The sequence below is a fragment of the Oncorhynchus clarkii genome, chromosome 4, assembly GCF_045791955.1.
Source record: "Oncorhynchus clarkii lewisi isolate Uvic-CL-2024 chromosome 4, UVic_Ocla_1.0, whole genome shotgun sequence".
In the NCBI taxonomy this organism is placed as follows: domain Eukaryota; kingdom Metazoa; phylum Chordata; class Actinopteri; order Salmoniformes; family Salmonidae; genus Oncorhynchus; species Oncorhynchus clarkii.
Window position 1 is genome coordinate 71090621 of NC_092150.1, and position 20193 is coordinate 71110813.

The window sequence follows — 20193 nt, forward strand, 5'->3', positions numbered from 1 at the left end:
CTGCATGGTCCAGTAACTCATGAAGCCCTCTCGTTAATGTATCATTGTCTTGTCAAGGTTAATTATACAGGGATATCTATGGAGTTTTTTTCTGCCTTCGGACAGCATGTTAGCTCTCGAGAACTCCAAGGGGGCTTACAGCCAGTTCCCCTCTTGGGTTCTCAGCTGAAGGTATGGACCACAGCTGGCTCCATGTGAACTACAATCTTGACGCTCTGTTTAACATTTAGAAACATTATTAATCATCACTTGCGATACAGTTTTGGAAACCTTTGGAACATAACTTTTATATATGCGAGAACAAATATTTCAAATACAAAGACAAACTTAGTGTACTTGTACTCAGTTTAGCAAAGTTGCACCAGGATTTGTTTTGAAACAGCATTGGCTACGATACATCCTCATCCTGCCCTCGCATTTCCATTCTACCATTCCATTCAATATTTCCTGGTGCAACTTTGATAAACTGCATACAGTAAGTGTATATTTTGTATAAAAAAATATATATATATATTGCTCATATGAGGTGGATTTGCATTTAAACAGAGCATTTGGCCAGGGCCGGGCACTTGCCTCATGCAGCATAATAGCTATGTGGAATGAGTGTTAGTCATGTGCTGCCACGCAGTTGTGGGTGAACAGGGAGTACAGGAGGGGACTAAGCACGCACCCCTGAGGGCCCCAGTGTTGAGGGTCAGCATGATTGGATGTGTTGTTTCCTACCCTCACCCTCTACCATTTCCATGCCATATTGGCTTAGATAACTAAATGATTGCTACCCAATTTAAGCATCCCTTTACATAAACAGTTTACATGATAATAATAATGTTACTGTTTATTATCTAGGTGTAAACATAAATTCAGTCCATAAAAAATTGCCCTGCAGACACACTGTCCCAGAATGCATCTTGACAATATGGTCTTTGAAAAAAGCAGCGCGGCTAATTCAAGATGGCGGAGATGGACCAGCTAGACGAGAGTAAGTAATAACACGAATTTAACAAGACTTTTAAACTACCAATATAATTATGTGAGGAAATGTTTACTTTAGAACCTTGTATGTGTAACTGTTATTAACTGAATACTTGTCGCACTTTTTTCCTGAAGCGTTTGTAAACTAGTTTTCTAGACGCAAGCGCTAGTGAGCTAACGCTTGTTAGCAAGTTAGCTTGTGAAGCTAGCTGCTTACCGAGCTAACAAGCGTTAGCTCACATTAGTACGCTAGCTAGCTGCTCTAAAAATAATTAGGCGATTGTCATTATGGCTAACTAAAGGTTTGCAGGCTTGTTTGTTGCCCGTTAGCTATCAACCCAGAAATCTAACGTTAGCTAGCTGAGCTTTGTTTGCTTACTTGATTTCTGAGTATTTGTATCAACAAACTTACTTAGCTACATTTAGCTAACTGTTAACGAGTTACATACATTAAACACTGTTCCCTAAAATACATCATTTGTATAGGTGTCTTGCTGTTTAACATCTAAAAACAAATCGCCTATTCAGCAGTCTTATCTGTCAAGACACTGACAGAACAGCCTTCTAATGGGTGATGTGAGGGGTCATACTGCTGGCTAGTTGTCATATTTGTCTAGTAACTGTTCTAGCCACAAACTGCCAATTTCCTCGGTATTTAACAAACATCGATTGTAGAGTTGAAATATAAACTGTCAGACCACCTGCTATTCTTTCTATTTGTACCTAGCTAACTACCTTTGTCAATAATTGACCTTGGGTTATTGGGTTAATAAAGATCACATTCTCTCCAATGAGCATTATTTTGTCACAACACTTAGTATTTGCATATACAGATGCCCCTGGGCTATATGGGGACTGCTGACTGGAGCTCATCTCCTCCTCACTATGACACACCACATTTTTGGATTCTCAACAATATTACATTTTATTGACCTATGGGTTTTCTTATATAGTGCCTGTAGAAAGCCCCCCCCCACCCCCCACCTTCAAAATAAAATGTTCACCTTTTGTTGATTTATAGCTGGAATAAATACATTTCCACCCCCATTGATCTACACATCCTACCACACAACTTCCAAGTGAGAAATATTCTGGAATGTTTTAGAAAATCAAAGGGGTTGGACACGTGTCCACCCCCTTTTAATATAAATCTTAAATTAGCTCAGGTGTAACCAATCACCTTAAAAATCACACACCAGGTTATTTAGTCTCCACCTGTGTAGTTATTTGTGTGATTTCATGATGATTTCAGGATAAATTCAGCAGTTCCTGTATGTTCCCTCTGCTGGGTTGGACATTGCAGAGCAAACACTTAACCATGAGAACCAATAAGCTTTGAAAAGAACTCCAGGACAAAGTTGTTGAAAGGCACAGATCAGGGGATAGGTATAAAAATAAAAAAATTAAAGTCCTAAAATATCCCTTGGAGCACGGTCAAGATGATTTTATTAAGTGGAAGGTGTATGGCATCGCCAAGACCCTACCTAGATCAGGCTTTCCTTCTAAACTGGATGACTGAGCAAGTAGGAGACTGATCAGAGAGGCTGCCAAGAGTCCAAAGGCAACTTTGAAAGAGCTGCAGGCTTTTATGGCCAAGACTGGTCAAAGTCTGTAAAAAAAAAAAGGGGGGGGGGGGGGGATACCCTCGTCAGTTGCATAATGCATTCAACCGAAATGTCGAACACAATTTAAACTCCTCTGAATCAGAGAGGTGCGGGGTGGCAAGAAGGAAGCCATTACTCAAGAAAACCCACCTTGAATCCTGTTTTGAAGTATAAAAAAAAAAAGCAGTGTCAGTGTTGTGGTCTGACGAAACTACAATTGAAATGCAAAGCGTTACGTTTATCAGGATGAAAGGAAAAATTAATCGAGCAATGTACAGAAAAGTCCTTGAGGGAAAACCTGCTGCCCTCTGCACGAAAGTTGAAACTGGGATGGAAGTTCACCTTTTCAGCATGACATCACAATGACCTGATGCACACAGCCAAAGCTATAGTGGAATAAAAAGGTAAATTTCCCAGTCAGAGTCTGGACCTAAATCCAATCGAAAATGTGTGGCATGACTTCGATTGCTGTCCTAATGAACTTGACAGAGCTTGAACCGTTTTGTAAAGAATAGTCAAATATCGCCAAATCTAGGCACTGACAGAACAAAAATTGTAAAAGTTCAAGGGGTTTAGACTTTCCATAGGCACTGTACATTCGGTTTATTGGGAACACCCATCTAGTACTGGGTCGGACCCCTCGTTGCCTCCAGATCAGCTATAATTCTTCTAGGAATGGATTCTACAAAGTATGACTTTGAAATGTTTCTCAGTTGGTATCAAGGGACCTAACGAAATATTTTTTTTCCCCACGTGATTACACCATCGCTACCAGCCTGTACTGTCGACACCATTTAGGATGGGGCCATGGACTCATGCTGCTTACGCTAAATCCTGCCATCATCGTGCCACAATGGGATTCGTTAGACCAGGCAATGTTTTTCCACTCAATTGTGTTGCTCATGTGCCCACTTGAGCCGCTTCTAGTTTTTAGCTGATAGGAATGGAACCCGGTGTGGTTTTCAGCTGCAATAGCCATCCGAGACAAGGACCGGTGAGTTGTGCGTTCTGAGATGCCATACTGCGCCGTTATATGCCTGTTTGTCGCCTGCCTGTTAGCTTGCAAGATTCTTGCCCTTCTTCGACCTTGCTCATCAACATGCTGTTTTCGTCCACAAGACTGCCGCTGACTGGAGGTTTTTTGATTGTCACACCATTCTCTGTAAACCCTAGACACTGTCGTGCGTGAAAAGCCCAGAGGCCAGCCATTTCTGATGTACTGGAACCGGCGCACCTTCAACTGACCACAATACACATTCAGTCTAAGTCACTCGTTTATCCTATTTGTAACGTTCAACCAAACAGTAACTGGATGCCTGTCTGCCTGCTGTATATAGCAAGCCATGGCCACCTGACTCACTGTCTGTAGGAGTGAACCATTTTTGTGAATGGCCACTGAGTATGTAAATCCAAAATCATGAATAAAGTCACTCAATCCTCAAACACCATCAAATGAGAGAAAGGATGAATAAGATTGCAGGATTTTGTTTAAGTGGAGGACAAATTCCATGTCAGTCTTGGATCATTCCTCTCTTCTCTTGATTGCAGGCTCTTCAGCAGAGGCGCTAGTCAGTCTGAAAGGTACTGTAGCTTAACACATTGCATTTATTATCCCTGTCTGTGTATGTAACCTATGTATTGCATATACTGCATGCCCACGTTGACTGTTTTCCCCAAAAGGTTGGAGATGTCAGTCCCTCATTGGATTAGGAGTCTTTAAAAGTCTGTAATTACAAGCTTAAAAATGCAACACACCGGTGATGTGTCAGACTCGGAACTAAGCCCATTTGAACTCTTAACTTGTCAATTGTTATAGTCTTAGACCATCAATGTGCTTTATTCACTGATGTCATTGTCTGATGTGGTAAGTATGTACTTCTAAGTAGTTAACTCTCCTTTCCTGTAAGACTACTGATTGCAGAATACTTAATAGGAGAAATCAATAACGTGGAAACCAGTCCTTTCAGCTATGGCAGGGCTTGACATTAACTTTTTTTAGCCACTTGTCCTTTGGACAAGTAGGACTGATTTTGTTTTTTACTTGTCTGAAACCTTAAGTCACACCATGGGCCAAAAAGGTGACACAAAATTGTGTTGTATGATACAAGGAACCACTTCACAATAACATTCATTATTATTGACAATGGAAGGCTGCTGGTCTCTGATCCCATGTATACAGTATCTCCTGGTTATGTGTCCTTGAGCAAAGTGCTTAACCTCCTCCCCCCATAAGATACTGCACTGATAAGCTGTCAACCCTCCATCTGGAGAGCTACCAGGTGTGCATGCTTTGGCTCCAACCCTACTCAAAAAAACACACCAGTCAGCTTATCCTGTTGAGCAGCTGATTTAAAACATTTGGCGTAAAAGCCTGCACACCCAGTAGCTCTCCTGGAATCTCTTGGAGGATGGTTGGTCACCCTGCAACATTACTTTTTATGTATTTTATAAAATGAGTTACTTGTCAATAGGGTTGGGCACTATCCATAACTTCATACTGTCCCTGTTGCCACCCTGGGATATACGGTATTAATGGTAGTAACACCATAGGGGTGCTATTTTTTAAATATTTTTTCAAATGTAAATAAAGACCCAAAAATGTCACTTAACAGAATTTTTACAAAATGCTAACAAGTAACGTTACTAAGGAATCCCCATAGCGGATGCTAGGTTAACACGGAAGTCCAGAGAGGACATAAGAATAAATGTGGGGCATTTTAAGCCACGAACAATACTTTTCCAGAATTACATGGCCGGTATTGAATAGAGGAGAATCATAGCCAATTTTGAGTGCTTGAGGGACAGTTTTACAACTGGAGTAAGAAGCAATGGTTTCATCAACTGTCTGTCTGCCGTTGGCGGATATACACGAGTGCCGCAGGAAAGTTATTTTAGGATATCGGACATGACGATGACATTAATACATGCTAATAGTTAACTAGTGAGAACCAACTATACAATATGTTTTGAATTGGTCATCTAGTTAGTCTCTATGTCATTATTTTACCTGCTGCACAAATGGCTCTCCCTCTCCTCTGGCAACTGCCCGCTGGCGCAACCAGGATTTTCATTGCTGACCAAAAATGTGCTATAACTGGGCAAATAACTCACTAATTAGCAATGAATATCAACAAATGTGCACACGCGGCTCGCTTTGATCTCAAAAATGCATCTCGCGACTGCATGATTGAAAGACCGCCCATGCCTGTTAATGTAGGCAGGCCTACAGTAATTATACTCTGATGCAATTTGCAGAGATTGGGAGGACAGTGTGCAACACATTGCATCCAGAGGATACTGATCCAATTCTGATTGAAGTAGCCACATTTGATTTTTTTCAACATTTTTTGTTGCGTGATTTGGATTTTTTACTTGTCCATTTGGACAACCTTATTGCATTGTTTTTGTCTGACAATTTAATATATTTCCCTGGGCAAGGGGAAACGTGTAATTTTGAGCCCTGTATGGTCATGAAGTAAGAATACTAGGAAAGGAAGACATTTCAGAGTTTTGTGAAACAGACAATGAGAGAGCAGTGGTGATTTGTAAGATGCAAGTTTAATCTATTTTTGATAACGCCATATTTTGTGCATCTCCAGAGGGCAGTCTGTCAAATACTTTGAATGAGAAGCAAACAAAAGCTCACAACACGAGAGGAAGACACACCTTGGTGTCCATGGAAACGGTGAGTTGGCCAATCTAGCACTTCATCACATCTATCCTTTGAAACTCTAGGTCTTCTATCGATTTATCTGGTGACTTAATCACTGTTAATTAAGTGGACACTGATAGTCTTATCAGAACTTCCCATTAGCAGTTTGTCAAAGTTACCCTCACTGTTATGATTTGCACGATCAGTTCTACCTTGAAACTTAATTTTTGTTCTAAACAAATCAGTGCCCCTGTTTCATCATAGATGGGGTAGGCGTGTGCCATAAGCAATACTATCTGCACATTTGAGAAGAAAAAAAATATTAAGCATTGACATTATTCTCACCGATATGCTGACCCTCCTGTCCCTGTGTCTAGCCCACACGGAGCTCCAAGAGGAGCAGACTGTTCAGAGAGGAGGAGGAGCAGCGCCTCCCATCCAGATCCCCTAGAAGGAGCCAGAGGGTCACCTCTGTACCCCAGGTATAGCTCCGGCTCACACAGCTGGGAAAAGCAAACCCTGTTGCTTCTGTAAAATAAATGCCTTGCTTTTGGCCAGCATCGTTGTCCTATCCCCCTCTTTGCAAATACACTACCTTCTTTCAACTCAGAGGTGACAGCATTGCCTCCTATAGATCAACTACTATAGCTCAGGATAACCCAGATGTGCTTTTGTAAACTATTTGGTGACTTCATTATTGTTAATTTGTTTTGATTGTTTTCTTTCAGAAGTTTGCTAATGTGACGACCCCAGATAAGAAAGTGTCTCAGAGAATCGGGCTGAGGTTGAGAAACCTTCTCAAACTTCCTAAAGCACACAAATGGTGCATCTACGAGTGGTTCTATTCTAACATAGATGGGTAAGCTACACTACCACGACAGCTGTATAACTTAAACACACCCAGTGTGTAATTCCTTTGACCTCTGACACCTTTTCCTCCACCCAGACCTTTATTTGAAGGTGACAATGACTTCTGCCTGTGCTTGAAAGAATCCTTCCCCAACCTGAAGACCAGGAAGTTGACCCGTGTGGAATGGGGTACAATCAGGAGACTGATGGGGAAACCCAGACGGTATTGTTCATTATTACAGCACATTCTCTTTTTAAAGACTGACCTTCCAAATCTGGTTTGCATTAATGTATTTTTCTGTTTCCTTTTGAAGTGAGTAGATTGTCCCCATGAATATCCCGTTGTTCTTTTTTAATTATTTTGAATCACCAATGATACATCTTATGGACACCATGGATTCTCAGGGAAATATCCTGGAATGTTAAAGAAACCTTCCTTGGTTGTCTTTCACGCACACCAAGTATACCAACTGTTTGTGTAAAATTTACTTAGTTAAATGTTCCCCTTTAGGTGTTCGTCTGCGTTCTTTGCTGAGGAGCGGACTGCGCTGAGGCAGAAGAGGCAGAAGATGCGTATGCTGCAGCAGAGGAAGTTTTTCGACGTGGCACACTGCAAAGACCTCCCCGACGAGATCCCCTTGCCGCTCGTCATAGGAACCAAAGTCACTGGTAAAACACTGTAGTGATGGCAACCGAAATGACTTGTTAAATACCAGCAGCCCCTACCCTAAAAGTAGCTATCAGCAAACCTGTAGTCATAGCACCCAAAGTCCCCTTTAAATCTCCAGATTAGATGGATTCTGTGTGTTCCAGCTCGTCTTAGGGGAGTCCATGACGGCCTGTTCACTGGGCAGATCGATGCCGTGGATACGGGCGCTGCCACTTACCGTGTGACCTTTGACCGGAATGGGCTGGGCACACATACCGTGCCTGATTACGAAGTGCTGGTACGCCTGGTCTTCATTACTCATTCAGCATTGACATGTTAGAATGAGGGATTCTGACCTCGGCAAACATCAAACACACAGAGAAACCGGAGTCTGTCCATTTCCAGCAGTGCTGTTGTCAACTTAAAAAGCAAAACATTTAGAAAATCCTTCAATCACACACGCTACATGGAAATCACAAGGGAACAAGAAAAAGACGATGCAATAAATTACTTCCTGCTGTATTACCAATGATATGGTTGATTTAAATCTGTTGTTTTTCCCCCCTCCAGAGTAATGAGCCCAACGAGACCATGCCCATCTCAACCTTCGCACAGAAACTGAGACCCTCCCGCTTCCAAAACTTCATGACCCCTCCCAGAGTGACCTACGCCTCCGCCACCACACCAGTCCTCATGGTAAGAAGGAAACGGTGCACATTGTACAGTACCAGTCAAAATTTGACACGCCTACTCAATACGGGGTTTTTCTTTATTTTTACTATTTTCTACATTATAGAATAGTGAAGACATCAAAACTATGAAATAATACATGGAATACTGTACTAACCAAAAAGTGTTTAACAAATCAAAATATTTTATTTGAGAGAATTCAAATTGCCACCCTTTGCCTTAATGACAGATTTTCACACTCTTGGCATTCTCTCAACTTGCTTCATGCAGGGATGCAAACTAGTCACCTTTCGGTGAAATTCGCCTCAAAATAGGTGACCTACGTGATTCGTGTAGATCCGATGAGAAAAGTTTGTGCGGGTGTGCTTTGGATCACCACTGGCTGTAAGTGAACGAGTGATGCGCCTTTGGAGCAATACTGGCTGTATCCAAGGTTCAGCCAATTGTTCACATAACAATAGAATGCAGCACGCTACTTAAGAGAGACACGACAACCAATGTGCTAGTTACGGCATCAGCGTATGCTGAAAGAGCGGAGAGTGGAATGGCAATTTACCAATTACAGCAGGGCGTCCCCTGAACGATTAGAGGTAGGAGAGAAGCCTGACCACCGAGATGGGGGTGAAAAGGTGATGAACCGCACTTCATGCGCTGTAACCGAAAAACACCTGGCATTTGGAAAATTTAAGCTGAGGGAGAAAGTGTGGCGGAACAAGTATTGTTTAGAGGTGAAAGAAACGCCTATTTAGGCGAGGTGCTGGCTAGCGGAGGGGAATGCTTACAAAAATAAAGGAGAGCCGCACACTCTAGGAGCTCAGGTGCAAAAATATTTATGCCCAGCGTTTCGACAGACAAGCTGTCATCAGGGTATAATGACAAACACTGCAGGATGACTCATTTATATAGTGTCAAGACACACAGGTGTCTAATCATGGCCGGGTGTGGTCTGATATCATTGGTTCATCCGCATATTAAAATAACATACAAAAAACATAAATGGATAGCGTACGATCATAGATACAATTTGGCTACATACGCCTACAAACATTTACAATAGCAAAATCACAAGAATGACTTCAGATCAAAGTCTACGTTGAGACCGAAAGGAGCACGGGTCTTTAAATTAAAGATCCAAGCAGCCTCCCGTTTTAACAATAAATTGTCGAGGTCACCCCCTTCTACGGAGGGGGACATGTTCAATGCCAATATAACGTAGAGACGAAATTGAGTGGTTTTCTTCCAAAAAGTTGGCCGCAACTGGGTAAGTTGAGTTTTTGCAGCTAATGGTGCTACGATGCTCCGAGATACGTACTTTTAAATTGCGCTTTGTTTTATCCACACAATTTTATCCACACAAAAGGACAAGTTATAAGATAAATAGCACCCTTAGTGGAGCACGTGATGACACCTTTGATTGGGATCTGTTTCCCTGTTTGGGGGTGTTTGAAGGATCTACATTTATAAGTGTCATTACATTGAGCACATTACACTTGTAGTTTCCATCCGTTAGGGGCGCAAATAGACATTGTGCAGGGATATCTTGGTGGTAAATCAGAGTTTACCAATTGTGAGATTTCTGCCCCGTGAGAATACGACCAAGGGAAAGTATCGGTAATGTGTTTTCAGACCATCATCGGATCTTAGAATGTGCCAATGTTTGTTCAGAGCACTTTGAATAGCGGGTAGTTTGTTTTTGCGAGACTGACCTTGAAAAAGGTTGTCTCGTTTTGGGACAAGTATTGTTAAGTATATTGCTACAGTAGCTAGATCGAAGTTGACGTTGGCTAGCCAGAAAAATGTTGAGCAATATTAGCCAACTTAACTGGACACATAATTGAGTTTATGGTGTGAAAATTAGCTGACTAATAAGGTCAGGCAGCTAACGTTAGCTTGTCTGATGTTGTAACGTAACCTAACCATTCGCTATAGTATTAACTGGTATACGACTCCTTGCCGATGTGCCGAAAGCGAGGGGGGATTATTAAATGTTTTACTCGGTGAACATTATTTTGGCACACATGTAGCCTTGTGCACTTGATCGACGTCTACTATAGTTGCAACTATAATAGAGCAAAAATAGAATTCCTGATTCATTCTATTTTCACTTTAAAACTTCTTATGGCTAGGCCTCGACAACATTCCGCTGAAAAGGCAGCACGCAAAATTCAAAAATATATTTTTAGAAATATATAACTTTCACACATTAACAAGTCCAATACACCAAATGAAAGAAACTTCTTGTTAATCTACCCATCGTGTCAGATTTCAAAAAGGCTTTACAGCGAAAGCACAACATATGATTGTTAGGTCAGAGCCAAGTCACAAAAACACACACAGCCATTTTTCCAGCCAAAGATAGGAGTCACAAAAAGAAATATATAGATCAAATTAATCACTAACCTTTTGATGATCTTCATCAGATGACACTCATAGGACATCATGTTACACAATACATGTATGTTTTGTTCGATAATGTGCATATTTATATCCAAAAATCTCAGTTTACGTTGGCGCATTACGTGCAGTAATGTTTTGCTTCCAAAACATCTGGTGATTTTGCAGATAGCCACATCAAATCCCAGAAATACTCATAATAAACATTGATAAAAGATACAATTGTTATTCACAGAATTAAAGATACACTTCTCCTTAACCTCTTCATCCTACCCCCTCCTTTTTCGAACATTCTGTTAAAAATCGCGCAACATTTCAGCGTCCTGCTACTCATGCCAGGAATATAGTATATGCATATGATTAGTATGTGTGGATAGAAAACACTCTGAAGTTTCTAAAACTGGTTAAATCACGGCTGTGACTATAACGGAGCGTGTGTTTCATCGAAAAGCGCAAGAAAAACTGGTCACTGAAAGCTGAAAAAAGTATCCATGCGCCCCTTTCATGTATTGTTTAAAGGAAACCAAATTTAATATGGACACGGATGCAATTCCTACAGCTTCCAAAAATGTCATTTTCATTGACAAAAATCCTTTGAGACATTACCAATAGATCCGTCATTCCATCCAGCCTACAACAATCGATTTTGGAAGATTGAAAAATGGACATTGTTTTCTTGAGTAGCTGCTATTGAATACAGATCGCCCAGTGATCAATTTGATCGCTTATTAACGTTTACAAATACACAAATAATAATGTCAAAGAATATAGGCAACTTATATAATTTTTAAAAATGATGTTGCGTGTTGGAAGAGAGCTTTTTTCCTGAAGCAGACAGGCTATACAAATGGATATTTTGGGCATACTTGGACGGATTTAATCGGGAAAAAGACCAATTTGTGATGTTTATGGGACATATAGGAGTGCCAACAAAGAATATCATCAAAGGTAATGAATGTTTTATATTTTATTTCTGCGTTTTTGTGTAGTGCCGGCTACGCTAATTATTTTGTTTACGTCCCCTTCAGGTATATTGGGGGTGTTGCATGCTATCAGATAATAGCTTCTCATGCTTTTGCCGAAAAGCATTTTAAAAATCTGATGGCTAGATTCACAACGAGTGTAGCTTTAATTCAATACCCTGCATGTGTATTTTAATGAACGTTTGAGTTTTAACGAGTACATTTAGCATTTAGCGTAGCGCATTTGCATTTCCAGGTGCCTACTTGAGACGTCTGCGTCTCGGGGTGGTATACATAGGGGTGGTATACATAAGACAGCCCTATTTGGTAAAAGACCAAATCCATATTATGGCAAGAACAGTTCAAATAAGCAAAGAGAAACGACAGTCCATCATTACTTTAAGACATGAAGATCAGTCAATCCGGGAAAAGGTCATTAACTTTGAAAGTTTCTTCAAGTGCAGTCACAAAAACCAAGCGCTGTGATGAAAACTGACTCGCATGAGGACCGCCACAGGAAAGGAAGACCCTGAGTTACCTTTGCTGCAGAGGATACGTTCATTAGTTACTAGCCTCAGAAATTGCAGCCCAAATAAATGCTTGAGAGTTCAAGTAACAGACAGATCTCAACATCAACTGTTCAGAGGAGACTCTGTGAATCAGGCCTTCGTGGTGGAATTGCTGCAGAGAAATCACCACTGAAGGACAGCAATAAGAAGATGCTTGGTCCAAGAAACACGAGCAATTGACATTAGATGGGTAAAAAGTTATCCTTGGGTCTGGAATCCACGTGGCTTCGTGAGATGTGGTGTGGGTGAACAGATGATCTCCATGTGTATTTCCCACCGTAAAGCATAGAGGAGGAGATGTTATGGTGTGGGGTGCTTTGCTGGTGACACTGTGTGTGATTTCATTTAGAATTCAAGGCACACTTAACCACCATGGCTCCAAAGCATTCTGCAGCAATACGCCATCCCATCTGGTTTGCGCTCAGTGGGACTATCATTTGTTTTTCAACAGGACAATGACCCAACACACCTCCAGGCAATGTAAGGGCTATTTGACCAAGAATGAGGGCGATGGAGTGCTGCATCAGATGACATGGCCTCCACAATCACCTGGCCTCAACCAAAATGAGACGAGTTGGAATGCAGAGTGAAGGAAAAGCAGCCAACAAGTGCTCAGCATATGTGGGAACTCCTTCAAGACTGTTGGAAAAGCATTCCGCTGGTTGAGAGAATGCAAAGCAGTCATCAAGGAAAAGGGTGGCTACTTTGAAGAATATAAAATATATATTTTGATTTGGTCATGGGTGAACCTCAGCCACGCTCAAGGTCCTAAACGATATATCCGCCATCGATAAGAGACCTTACTGTGCAGCAGTATTCATCAACCTGCCTAAGGCTTTCGACTCTGTCAATCACAACATTCTTATTGGCAGACTCAAATGATTGTTTAAATGCCTTGTTAACTCAAATGATTGCCTTGCCTGGTTCACCAACTACTTTGCAGACAGAGTTCAGTGTGTCACATCGGAGGGCCTGTTGTCCGGACCTCTGGCAGTCTCTATGGGGTGCCACAGGGTTCATTTCTCGGGCCGACTCTCTTCTCTGTATACATCAATGATGTCGCTCTTGCTGCTGGTGATTCTTTAATCCACCTCTACGCAGACGACACCATTCTGTATACCTCTGGCCCTTCTTTGGACACTGTGTTAACTAACCTCCAGACGAACTTCAATGCCATACAACTCTCCTTCCGTGGCCTCCAGCTGCTCTTAAATGCAAGTAAAACTAAATGCATGCTCTTCAACCGATCGCTGCCCACCCATCCAGCATCACTACTCTGGACAGTTCTGACTTAGATTATGTGGACAACTACAAATACCTACGTGTCTGGTTAGACTGTGAACTCTCCTTCCAGACTCACATTAAACATCTCCAATCCAAAATTAAATCTAGAATCTGCTTCCTATTCTGCAACAAAGCATCCTTCACTCATGCTGCCAAACACCCTGGTAAAACGATCCTAGACTTTGGCGATGTCATTTACAAAATAGCCTCCAATACCCTACTCAACAAATTGGATGCAGTCTATCACAGTGCCATCCGTTTTGTCACCAAAGCCCCATATACTACCCACCACTGCGATCTGTACGCTCTCGTTGGCAGGCCCTCGCTTCATACTCGTCACCAAACCCACTGGCTCCAGTTTATCTACCAGTCTATGCTAGGGAAAGCCCCGCCTTATCTAAGCTCACTGGTCACCATAGCAGCACCCACCCCTAGCATGCGCTCCAGCTGGTGTATCCCATTGGTCACCCCCAAAGCCAATTCTTCCTTTGGCTGCCTTTCCTTCCAGTTTTCTGCTGCCAATGACTGGAACGAACTGCAAAAAACACTGAGGCTGGAGACTCATATCTCCCTCACTAGCTTTAAGCACCAGCTGTCAGAGCAGCTCACAGATCACTGCACCTGTACATGGCTTATCTGTAAATAGCCCATCCAACTACCTCATCCCCATACTATATTTATTTATCTTGCTCCGTTGCACCTCAGTATCTCTACTTGCACATTCATCTTCTGCACTTTTTACCATTTGTGTTTAATTGTTATATTGTAATTACTTCGCCACCATGGCCTATTTATTGCCTTACCTGCCTTATCCTACCTCATTTGCACATGCTGTATATATACTTTTCCTACTGTATTATTGATTGTATGTTTGTTTATTCCATGTGTAACTCTGTATGTGTCCGAACTGCTTTGCTTTATCTTGGCCAGGTCGCAGTTGCAAATGAGAACTTGTTCTCAACTAGCCTACCTGGTTTAAATAAAGGTGAAATAAAAACATTTTTTAATACTTTTGATTTTGTTAAATACTTTTTTGGGGTTACTACATGATTCCATATGTGTTATTTCATAGTTTGTCTTCACTATTATTCTACAATGTAGAAAATAGTAAAAATAAAGAAAAACCCTTGGATGAGTAGGTGTGTCCAAACTTTTGACTGGTACTGTAGTTTCATCACTTCTAATCATTCATTTCTGAATGATCTCATCTGGGATACTGGTTAGGTATTGTCTTTACAGTGTTATTTGTGATAATTTGAGATCACTGTGAATGTTACATGTACTTCTATTGCTATAACATGATTATGACTGACCCTTTGTCTCTCAATTTAATTCAATGTTGCTTTGCTTATTTGCCATTGGAATTTACACATATTCCTGTGACAGGACAATGATCCCCTCATCAGCCAGTCTCCATGGAAAAACAAACTCCCTGGAGCGGACGGGGACACGCTTGGAGGGTTCCCTGTCAAGTTCCTCGTCCAAGTGGTCAGTCTTCCTATATTGACTCTGCTTCTAGGATAATAGAGCATAATGTGAAGGTAAATGTCCCACTAAGAATCTCTCCCTCCTAGACGAGGCTCTCCAAGATCCTCATGATCAAGAAAGAACACGTCAAGCACTTGAAGGATATGAACGCAGAAGCTGAAAAACTGGTAGAGTCTCAGAAAATACAAAATCTGTATTATGACAGAATATGTTCCTAACAGTTTATTCCATCATAGAAATGGTAAATATATACAACTTAACATTAAATTGTGCTGTGTGTATTGTAGAAGTCGTGCTCGATGCCTATAGGCCTAGAGTTCCAGAAGCGTTATGCCACCACAGTACTGGAGCTGGAGCAGCTCAATAAAGACCTGAACAAGGTGCTGCACGAGGTCCAGCAGTTCTGCTACGAGGTGACGACACACTGGCACATCTTTCGATCTAATCTCAGTAAAGGGGCTAAATTTGATTGTCTTGCAGCTAGACGTGTAACAGATCGCCTTACCTCCGAGTGTATTTAGCAAGAAGGCATGAGACGAGCAAAACATCACCAATAGTCATTTTTAGATTATCATCAATGAAGGCTGTCTAATGACGATACACTGATAAATTGCATATTTGTTTCCAAAGCTTAAATGAGCATCTTTCTCTTTGGCTGGTCCCAGAACAGTTTATACAAGAATATGAATCGACACATGTCCCTCTGTCCTCTCCAGCTGGCCCCAGATCAGGGCATGGCTCCTGCGGACCGGCCCACAGAGCTGCGTCAGCGCTGTGAGGAGGAGGCCAAGGAGATGGTGCAGCAGACCAACACCCTCCGTGACGACCAGCAGTGCGTCTCCAACGCCAGCCTCACACACCTCATCTCAGGCCTCACTGCCTTACTGCTGCAGATCAAGGTTAGTGTATGGTGCGCGCACACAGCATCACAGCACTACTCTATTTGTTTGCCTGAGCATGTATTTGTTTGTTCCAGTGTCTGGCTGAGGGAGGAGATCTGAACTCCTTTGAATTTAAATCACTCACTGACTCTCTGAATGACATAAAGAGCTCAATCGACCCCTCCAACCTCAGGTGAGTGCCTCTACAGTTCACATCCAATCTGCCCAATATTTCATCCTATTTAGCGCTATGCGAGGAGATGGATGACTGTGGTGGAAGACTTCAGAGGAAGGGATAGAAGATGGTGGGTGCATGTTCACCTGGTCTTAATGTTTGTCTTGCCTGTGCAGTTGCTTCCAGAACAACGTAGAGATTCACGTAGCCCATATCCAGAGTGGTCTGAGTCAGCTGGGAAACCTACACGCCTTTGCAGCCAACAACACCAACACAGTCTGAACACACACAAAGAGTGCGGCCTGGTCAGCATCAACTAAGTGGAACATGCACACTATCTCGAGTGACTGTGAAAGAAGAGGTCGGTTTGTGGCTCCCCTGACTTTCAAACAAAAAGCCCCCACTGAAATGATCTGGCTCAACATGTAGGCTGTTTCTGAGGTTGTGGGGAAATATCCTTACTTTTCTCACAGCTGTCTGTCATCCACCTTTGATTTTATTGTATATATGTCTTTGAAAATGACTTGTTTACTGTAATGAACACAGACAAAATGTCATGTCAAACCTACCCTGGTCTATAGACTAGACTTTGGTCACTGCAAGAATTCACAACACAATTTCTGTTGTAGATTTATTCTATGGTCTCATGTGCCAAACAGTACTTCAAGCAGTTTCTATTATAATCCATATTTATTTTTAAGAGTTGGTGATAAAACAAGATTTACCATTTGGAGCTTCCCTTTGTGAGTCAATGTTTTGTGTTCCTTTACTCCACTGGTAGTAAGCACAGGGTAGGCTAAAGAATGTTTTGTAAAATTGTTTATTGTAGATATTTGTACAATACCTTTGAGTACTCTGATTTATCGTTAACATTTCTGTAACATACTCAGAGATGGCTTTTGTAATTGTGTGCACTGAAGAGATTTTTTTTTGTATTTTTGTAAAATGAGAATTCTGGTTTTTGATGCAGTTGACTCAAATTGATTGGCAGCCTCGAATATGGCATTGTTGAAGCATCAGACTGACATGTAACCCAAATTCAAACAATACTAAGGTGATAAATGTTTGTTTCCAGAATTTCTCCAGTCACTTTTTGTTTTGTAAATCTGTATATGGGAATTTGTACATATTCCTTGCTCTCATTTTATATTAAACATATAGCCAAGAAAACTCATGATTTTGTGACAATTGATACGGATCAGTGGGGGAAAAATGACACAGCGGGGGTAGATTAAATATAATATTTTATTTGGTAGCCTGTTTGAAAACGAAGACAATCAAAATAATATACAATAAATAAGTATCTTTATAACAAACTTACATCCGTTCATTTTGAAGTGATGAACCCATCAGTCAATTTCACATTGACAGAAAATTCACATGAAGTCACCAAAGCCAGACATGGCACCGTTTTCCCACTCTGAATCTGAATCAGAAAACTCTTGAGCCTTGCTAGCACGAATGGGAGAGAAGTGGCCAACGTTATCAGGTCTGGTCTTAACCTGAGGATGCTGTACCTGGCATGCGATATGCTTTGGAGAGGACCTGCCTAAGTTGTTCTGTGAAGGAATAGGAGGGATAACAACTTTCATTTCGGGACCTATGGTCTTGTTTGGGGGAAAGTTGTCATATTCAACCAGGACATGTTTTGTACCTTCACTACCGCTTATGTTGCTCTGGGACTTAATGTAAAGTCCATTTCCCTTGTGATACGGATGAACGTTGTTGCACGGAACCGCAACGCTCAACTCATCTCGTTCAATTTGCTCAATTTTTCTTGTATTCCCATTTATGGATGCATCGTCAACATACGGGATAGTTGAGTGTTCGTAGTTACCAGTTTTCGTGGGTAGTGTAGTCTTGGCTTGCGTTTCTTCCGTCCGGCTGTGGAGTGGTGGTCTGAAGTTGGGCATTCGGTGATGGAGTTGCGCGAACGGGGTCACGGGGGCGCTGGCGGCAACGCCATTGAGCTTCATAGACATGGACGACCCTTCCAGGCGACGGGATTTTGCGCGTCGGTTCTGGAACCACACCTGTGGGAGATAACGTTAAAGGACGTTTTCTTCGCATTTCAAGTTATTTTTTTGTGGGTAGGCCTAGAACATTTTGCCCATAGCAGTTTGCCAAGATTTATCATGGAAACTCCGTTTTGTGTCTTAGCCAACTTGTAAATCTGGTGCCTTACCTGAATTCTGGACTCTGGTAGGCCGGTGAGAGCCTCAAGTCTCTCGCGAAGGAATATGTCAGGGTATTTGGTGTCGGAGTATACTTTCTCCAGCACCCCAATCTGCTGCTGGGTGAAGTTGGTTCTCTTCCTTCGATGGGTCATGCTGTCGGCTCTCTGTAAAGTGGCGTTTGGGGAGTTGAAGTAGTTTGCCCTATCCGCAGCACCATAATCTGTCAAAAACAAGAGCGATGCAATGAATGTAAAATGTAACGAAGGTAGACAGTAAGATTTACAGAGAGATTGCGCTTAACCTGTGCGTAATTACACTGTAACCAACCTGAATGCAGCATGCTATTCCTCTCCATGTGTCCTTCGGGGTACATCGGGAATTGAGGGTCTCCTACCCTCAGTTTTCCGTGGACGGCTGACATATTACTACTGTAGTCTATTCCCAGAATCTGACTGACCACAACCGCCTGATCCCCGGTTTTATATCCGCCCTCATCTCCTTGTGATCAAAGGTGACGTCGGAATGTGTGAACTACGAGGGCAGTTAGCGGCGGCTGGCACTGGAGACGAACATTGTTCCTAGCGCGTCTGATGGCTGGAGAAAGGTGTGAATCTGCGACACCCTGAACGGTAGTGTGCACAAGGTCGCTTGAAAAGGTCTACATGTCCAATACACAACTTGAGAAAGCATTTATATGCTTTTTGAAGAAATGGTGGTCACCTTCTGAAGCAGTAGTCATCAAAGAGAGGATGTGAAAGGCTTCCACCATGCTGAGAATTACAGAAAAATATTTTTTACCTTCATTTAACTAGGCAAGTCAGTTAAGAACACATTCTTATTTTCAATGACGGCCTAGGAACAGTGGATTAACTGCCTTGTTCAGGTGCAGAACGACAGAATTTTACCTCGTCAGCTCTGGGATTCGATCTTGCAACCATCCGTTTACTAGTTAGTACAACGATCTAACCACTAGGCTGCCTGCCGCCCATAATTATGGGTCCATACCTCTATATTCAGCAATGATTCCATTTTAAAGGTAGCTGCAAACATTTGTTCACTTTTAAAATGGTGTTGTTTAGCCTATTTATTTCATCTTATATTATATAGGTTAATAAATGTTTTATTTAACCTTTATCTCTGCAAGTCAGTTAATTAAGAACACATTGTTATTTACAATGATGGCCTACCAAGTGGGGGGGGGGGGGGGGGGGGGCTTTGATGAAGAAAAAAAATTATAGGACAATACACACATGACAAGAGAGACAACACAACACTACATAAAGAGAGACCTAAGACAACAGCATGGCAGCAACACATGACAACACAGAATGGTAGCAACAAGACAACATGGTAGCAGCACAAAACAGGGTACAAACATTATTAAGCACAGGCAACAGCATAAAGGGCAAAAAGGTAGAGACAATACATCACGCAAAGAATGTCCATGATTGAGTCTTTGAATGAAGAGATTGAGATATGGTGATGGAGGCAGTTTCAAACCAGACCTACATGGAAATATACACTATAGTAAAATGTGTAGGCCTACTTTTAGTTGACCCAGTGGGGCTTATGAATGATCATGACGAATCATACCTCTAACTATCAACAAAGAGCATGTCAATACACAAACCCAGATCAAAGGTGGTCATGAGGGTATGTTTGAAGTGAATGGCCTGCCTCCACATGGGCAATAGGAGGTCAAGTCAAGAGGTCAACATCAAACTCACACTCATCCATGTATGTGTACCAGTACAGAAATAGATGATTGTATGTATTTAACAACTTTGTTACAAATGCAGTTACCCTAAATCTGAAATAATTATGCATGAATTCTGAAACATATTTAT

At 41.8% G+C, this 20193-nt stretch overlaps 2 protein-coding genes across 5 annotated transcripts; one reads left to right on the top strand and one right to left on the bottom strand.

Moving 5' to 3' along the window:
- Positions 1-893: 893 nt before the first annotated feature.
- Positions 894-17339, top strand: LOC139407221 (lin-9 DREAM MuvB core complex component). 4 transcript variants are annotated; one of them, XM_071150802.1, is made up of 15 exons: positions 894-979; positions 4125-4157; positions 6176-6261; positions 6606-6710; positions 6957-7087; positions 7175-7300; positions 7589-7746; positions 7891-8024; positions 8297-8422; positions 15012-15113; positions 15200-15280; positions 15401-15526; positions 15830-16012; positions 16090-16187; positions 16346-17339. In XM_071150802.1, exons 1-15 carry the CDS (start codon positions 952-954, stop codon positions 16449-16451), a joined length of 1623 nt encoding a protein of 540 aa, XP_071006903.1. In that variant the 5' UTR covers positions 894-951; the 3' UTR covers positions 16452-17339. The 4 variants fall into 4 exon arrangements, with proteins under 4 accessions (XP_071006903.1, XP_071006904.1, XP_071006901.1 ...); XM_071150803.1 differs by having other exon boundaries at positions 6960-7087; XM_071150800.1 differs by lacking the exon at positions 894-979 and having other exon boundaries at positions 3991-4157; positions 6960-7087.
- Positions 17340-17545: 206 nt separating this feature from the next.
- LOC139407821 (Mix paired-like homeobox) lies at positions 17546-18770 on the bottom strand. Its single transcript, XM_071151686.1, has 4 exons — positions 18674-18770; positions 18355-18566; positions 17919-18202; positions 17546-17834 (listed from the first exon to the last, which is right to left on the bottom strand). The coding sequence occupies exons 1-4, from the start codon at positions 18765-18767 to the stop codon at positions 17546-17548; spliced, it is 879 nt and encodes a 292-aa protein (XP_071007787.1). The 5' UTR covers positions 18768-18770.
- Positions 18771-20193: the final 1423 nt, after the last annotated feature.

What these genes read in the sequence shown, in the direction of transcription:
- LOC139407221 (XM_071150799.1), top strand. Translation starts at nt 4,085, where the DNA reads ATGTCAGTCTTGGATCATTCCTCTCTTCTCTTGATTGCAGGCTCTTCA. An exon ending in GGCGCTAGTCAGTCTGAAAG is followed by an intron (nt 4,158 to 6,175) that starts GTACTGTAGCTT and finishes GTGCATCTCCAG; the next exon opens with AGGGCAGTCTGTCAAATACT. An exon ending in CCTTACTGCTGCAGATCAAG is followed by an intron (nt 16,013 to 16,089) that starts GTTAGTGTATGG and finishes TGTTTGTTCCAG; the next exon opens with TGTCTGGCTGAGGGAGGAGA.
- LOC139407821 (XM_071151686.1), bottom strand. Translation starts at nt 18,767, where the DNA reads ATGTCAGCCGTCCACGGAAAACTGAGGGTAGGAGACCCTCAATTCCCG. An exon ending in TACCAGAGTCCAGAATTCAG is followed by an intron (nt 18,203 to 18,354) that starts GTAAGGCACCAG and finishes TATCTCCCACAG; the next exon opens with GTGTGGTTCCAGAACCGACG. An exon ending in GAGCAAATTGAACGAGATGA is followed by an intron (nt 17,835 to 17,918) that starts GTTGAGCGTTGC and finishes GAGCAACATAAG; the next exon opens with CGGTAGTGAAGGTACAAAAC.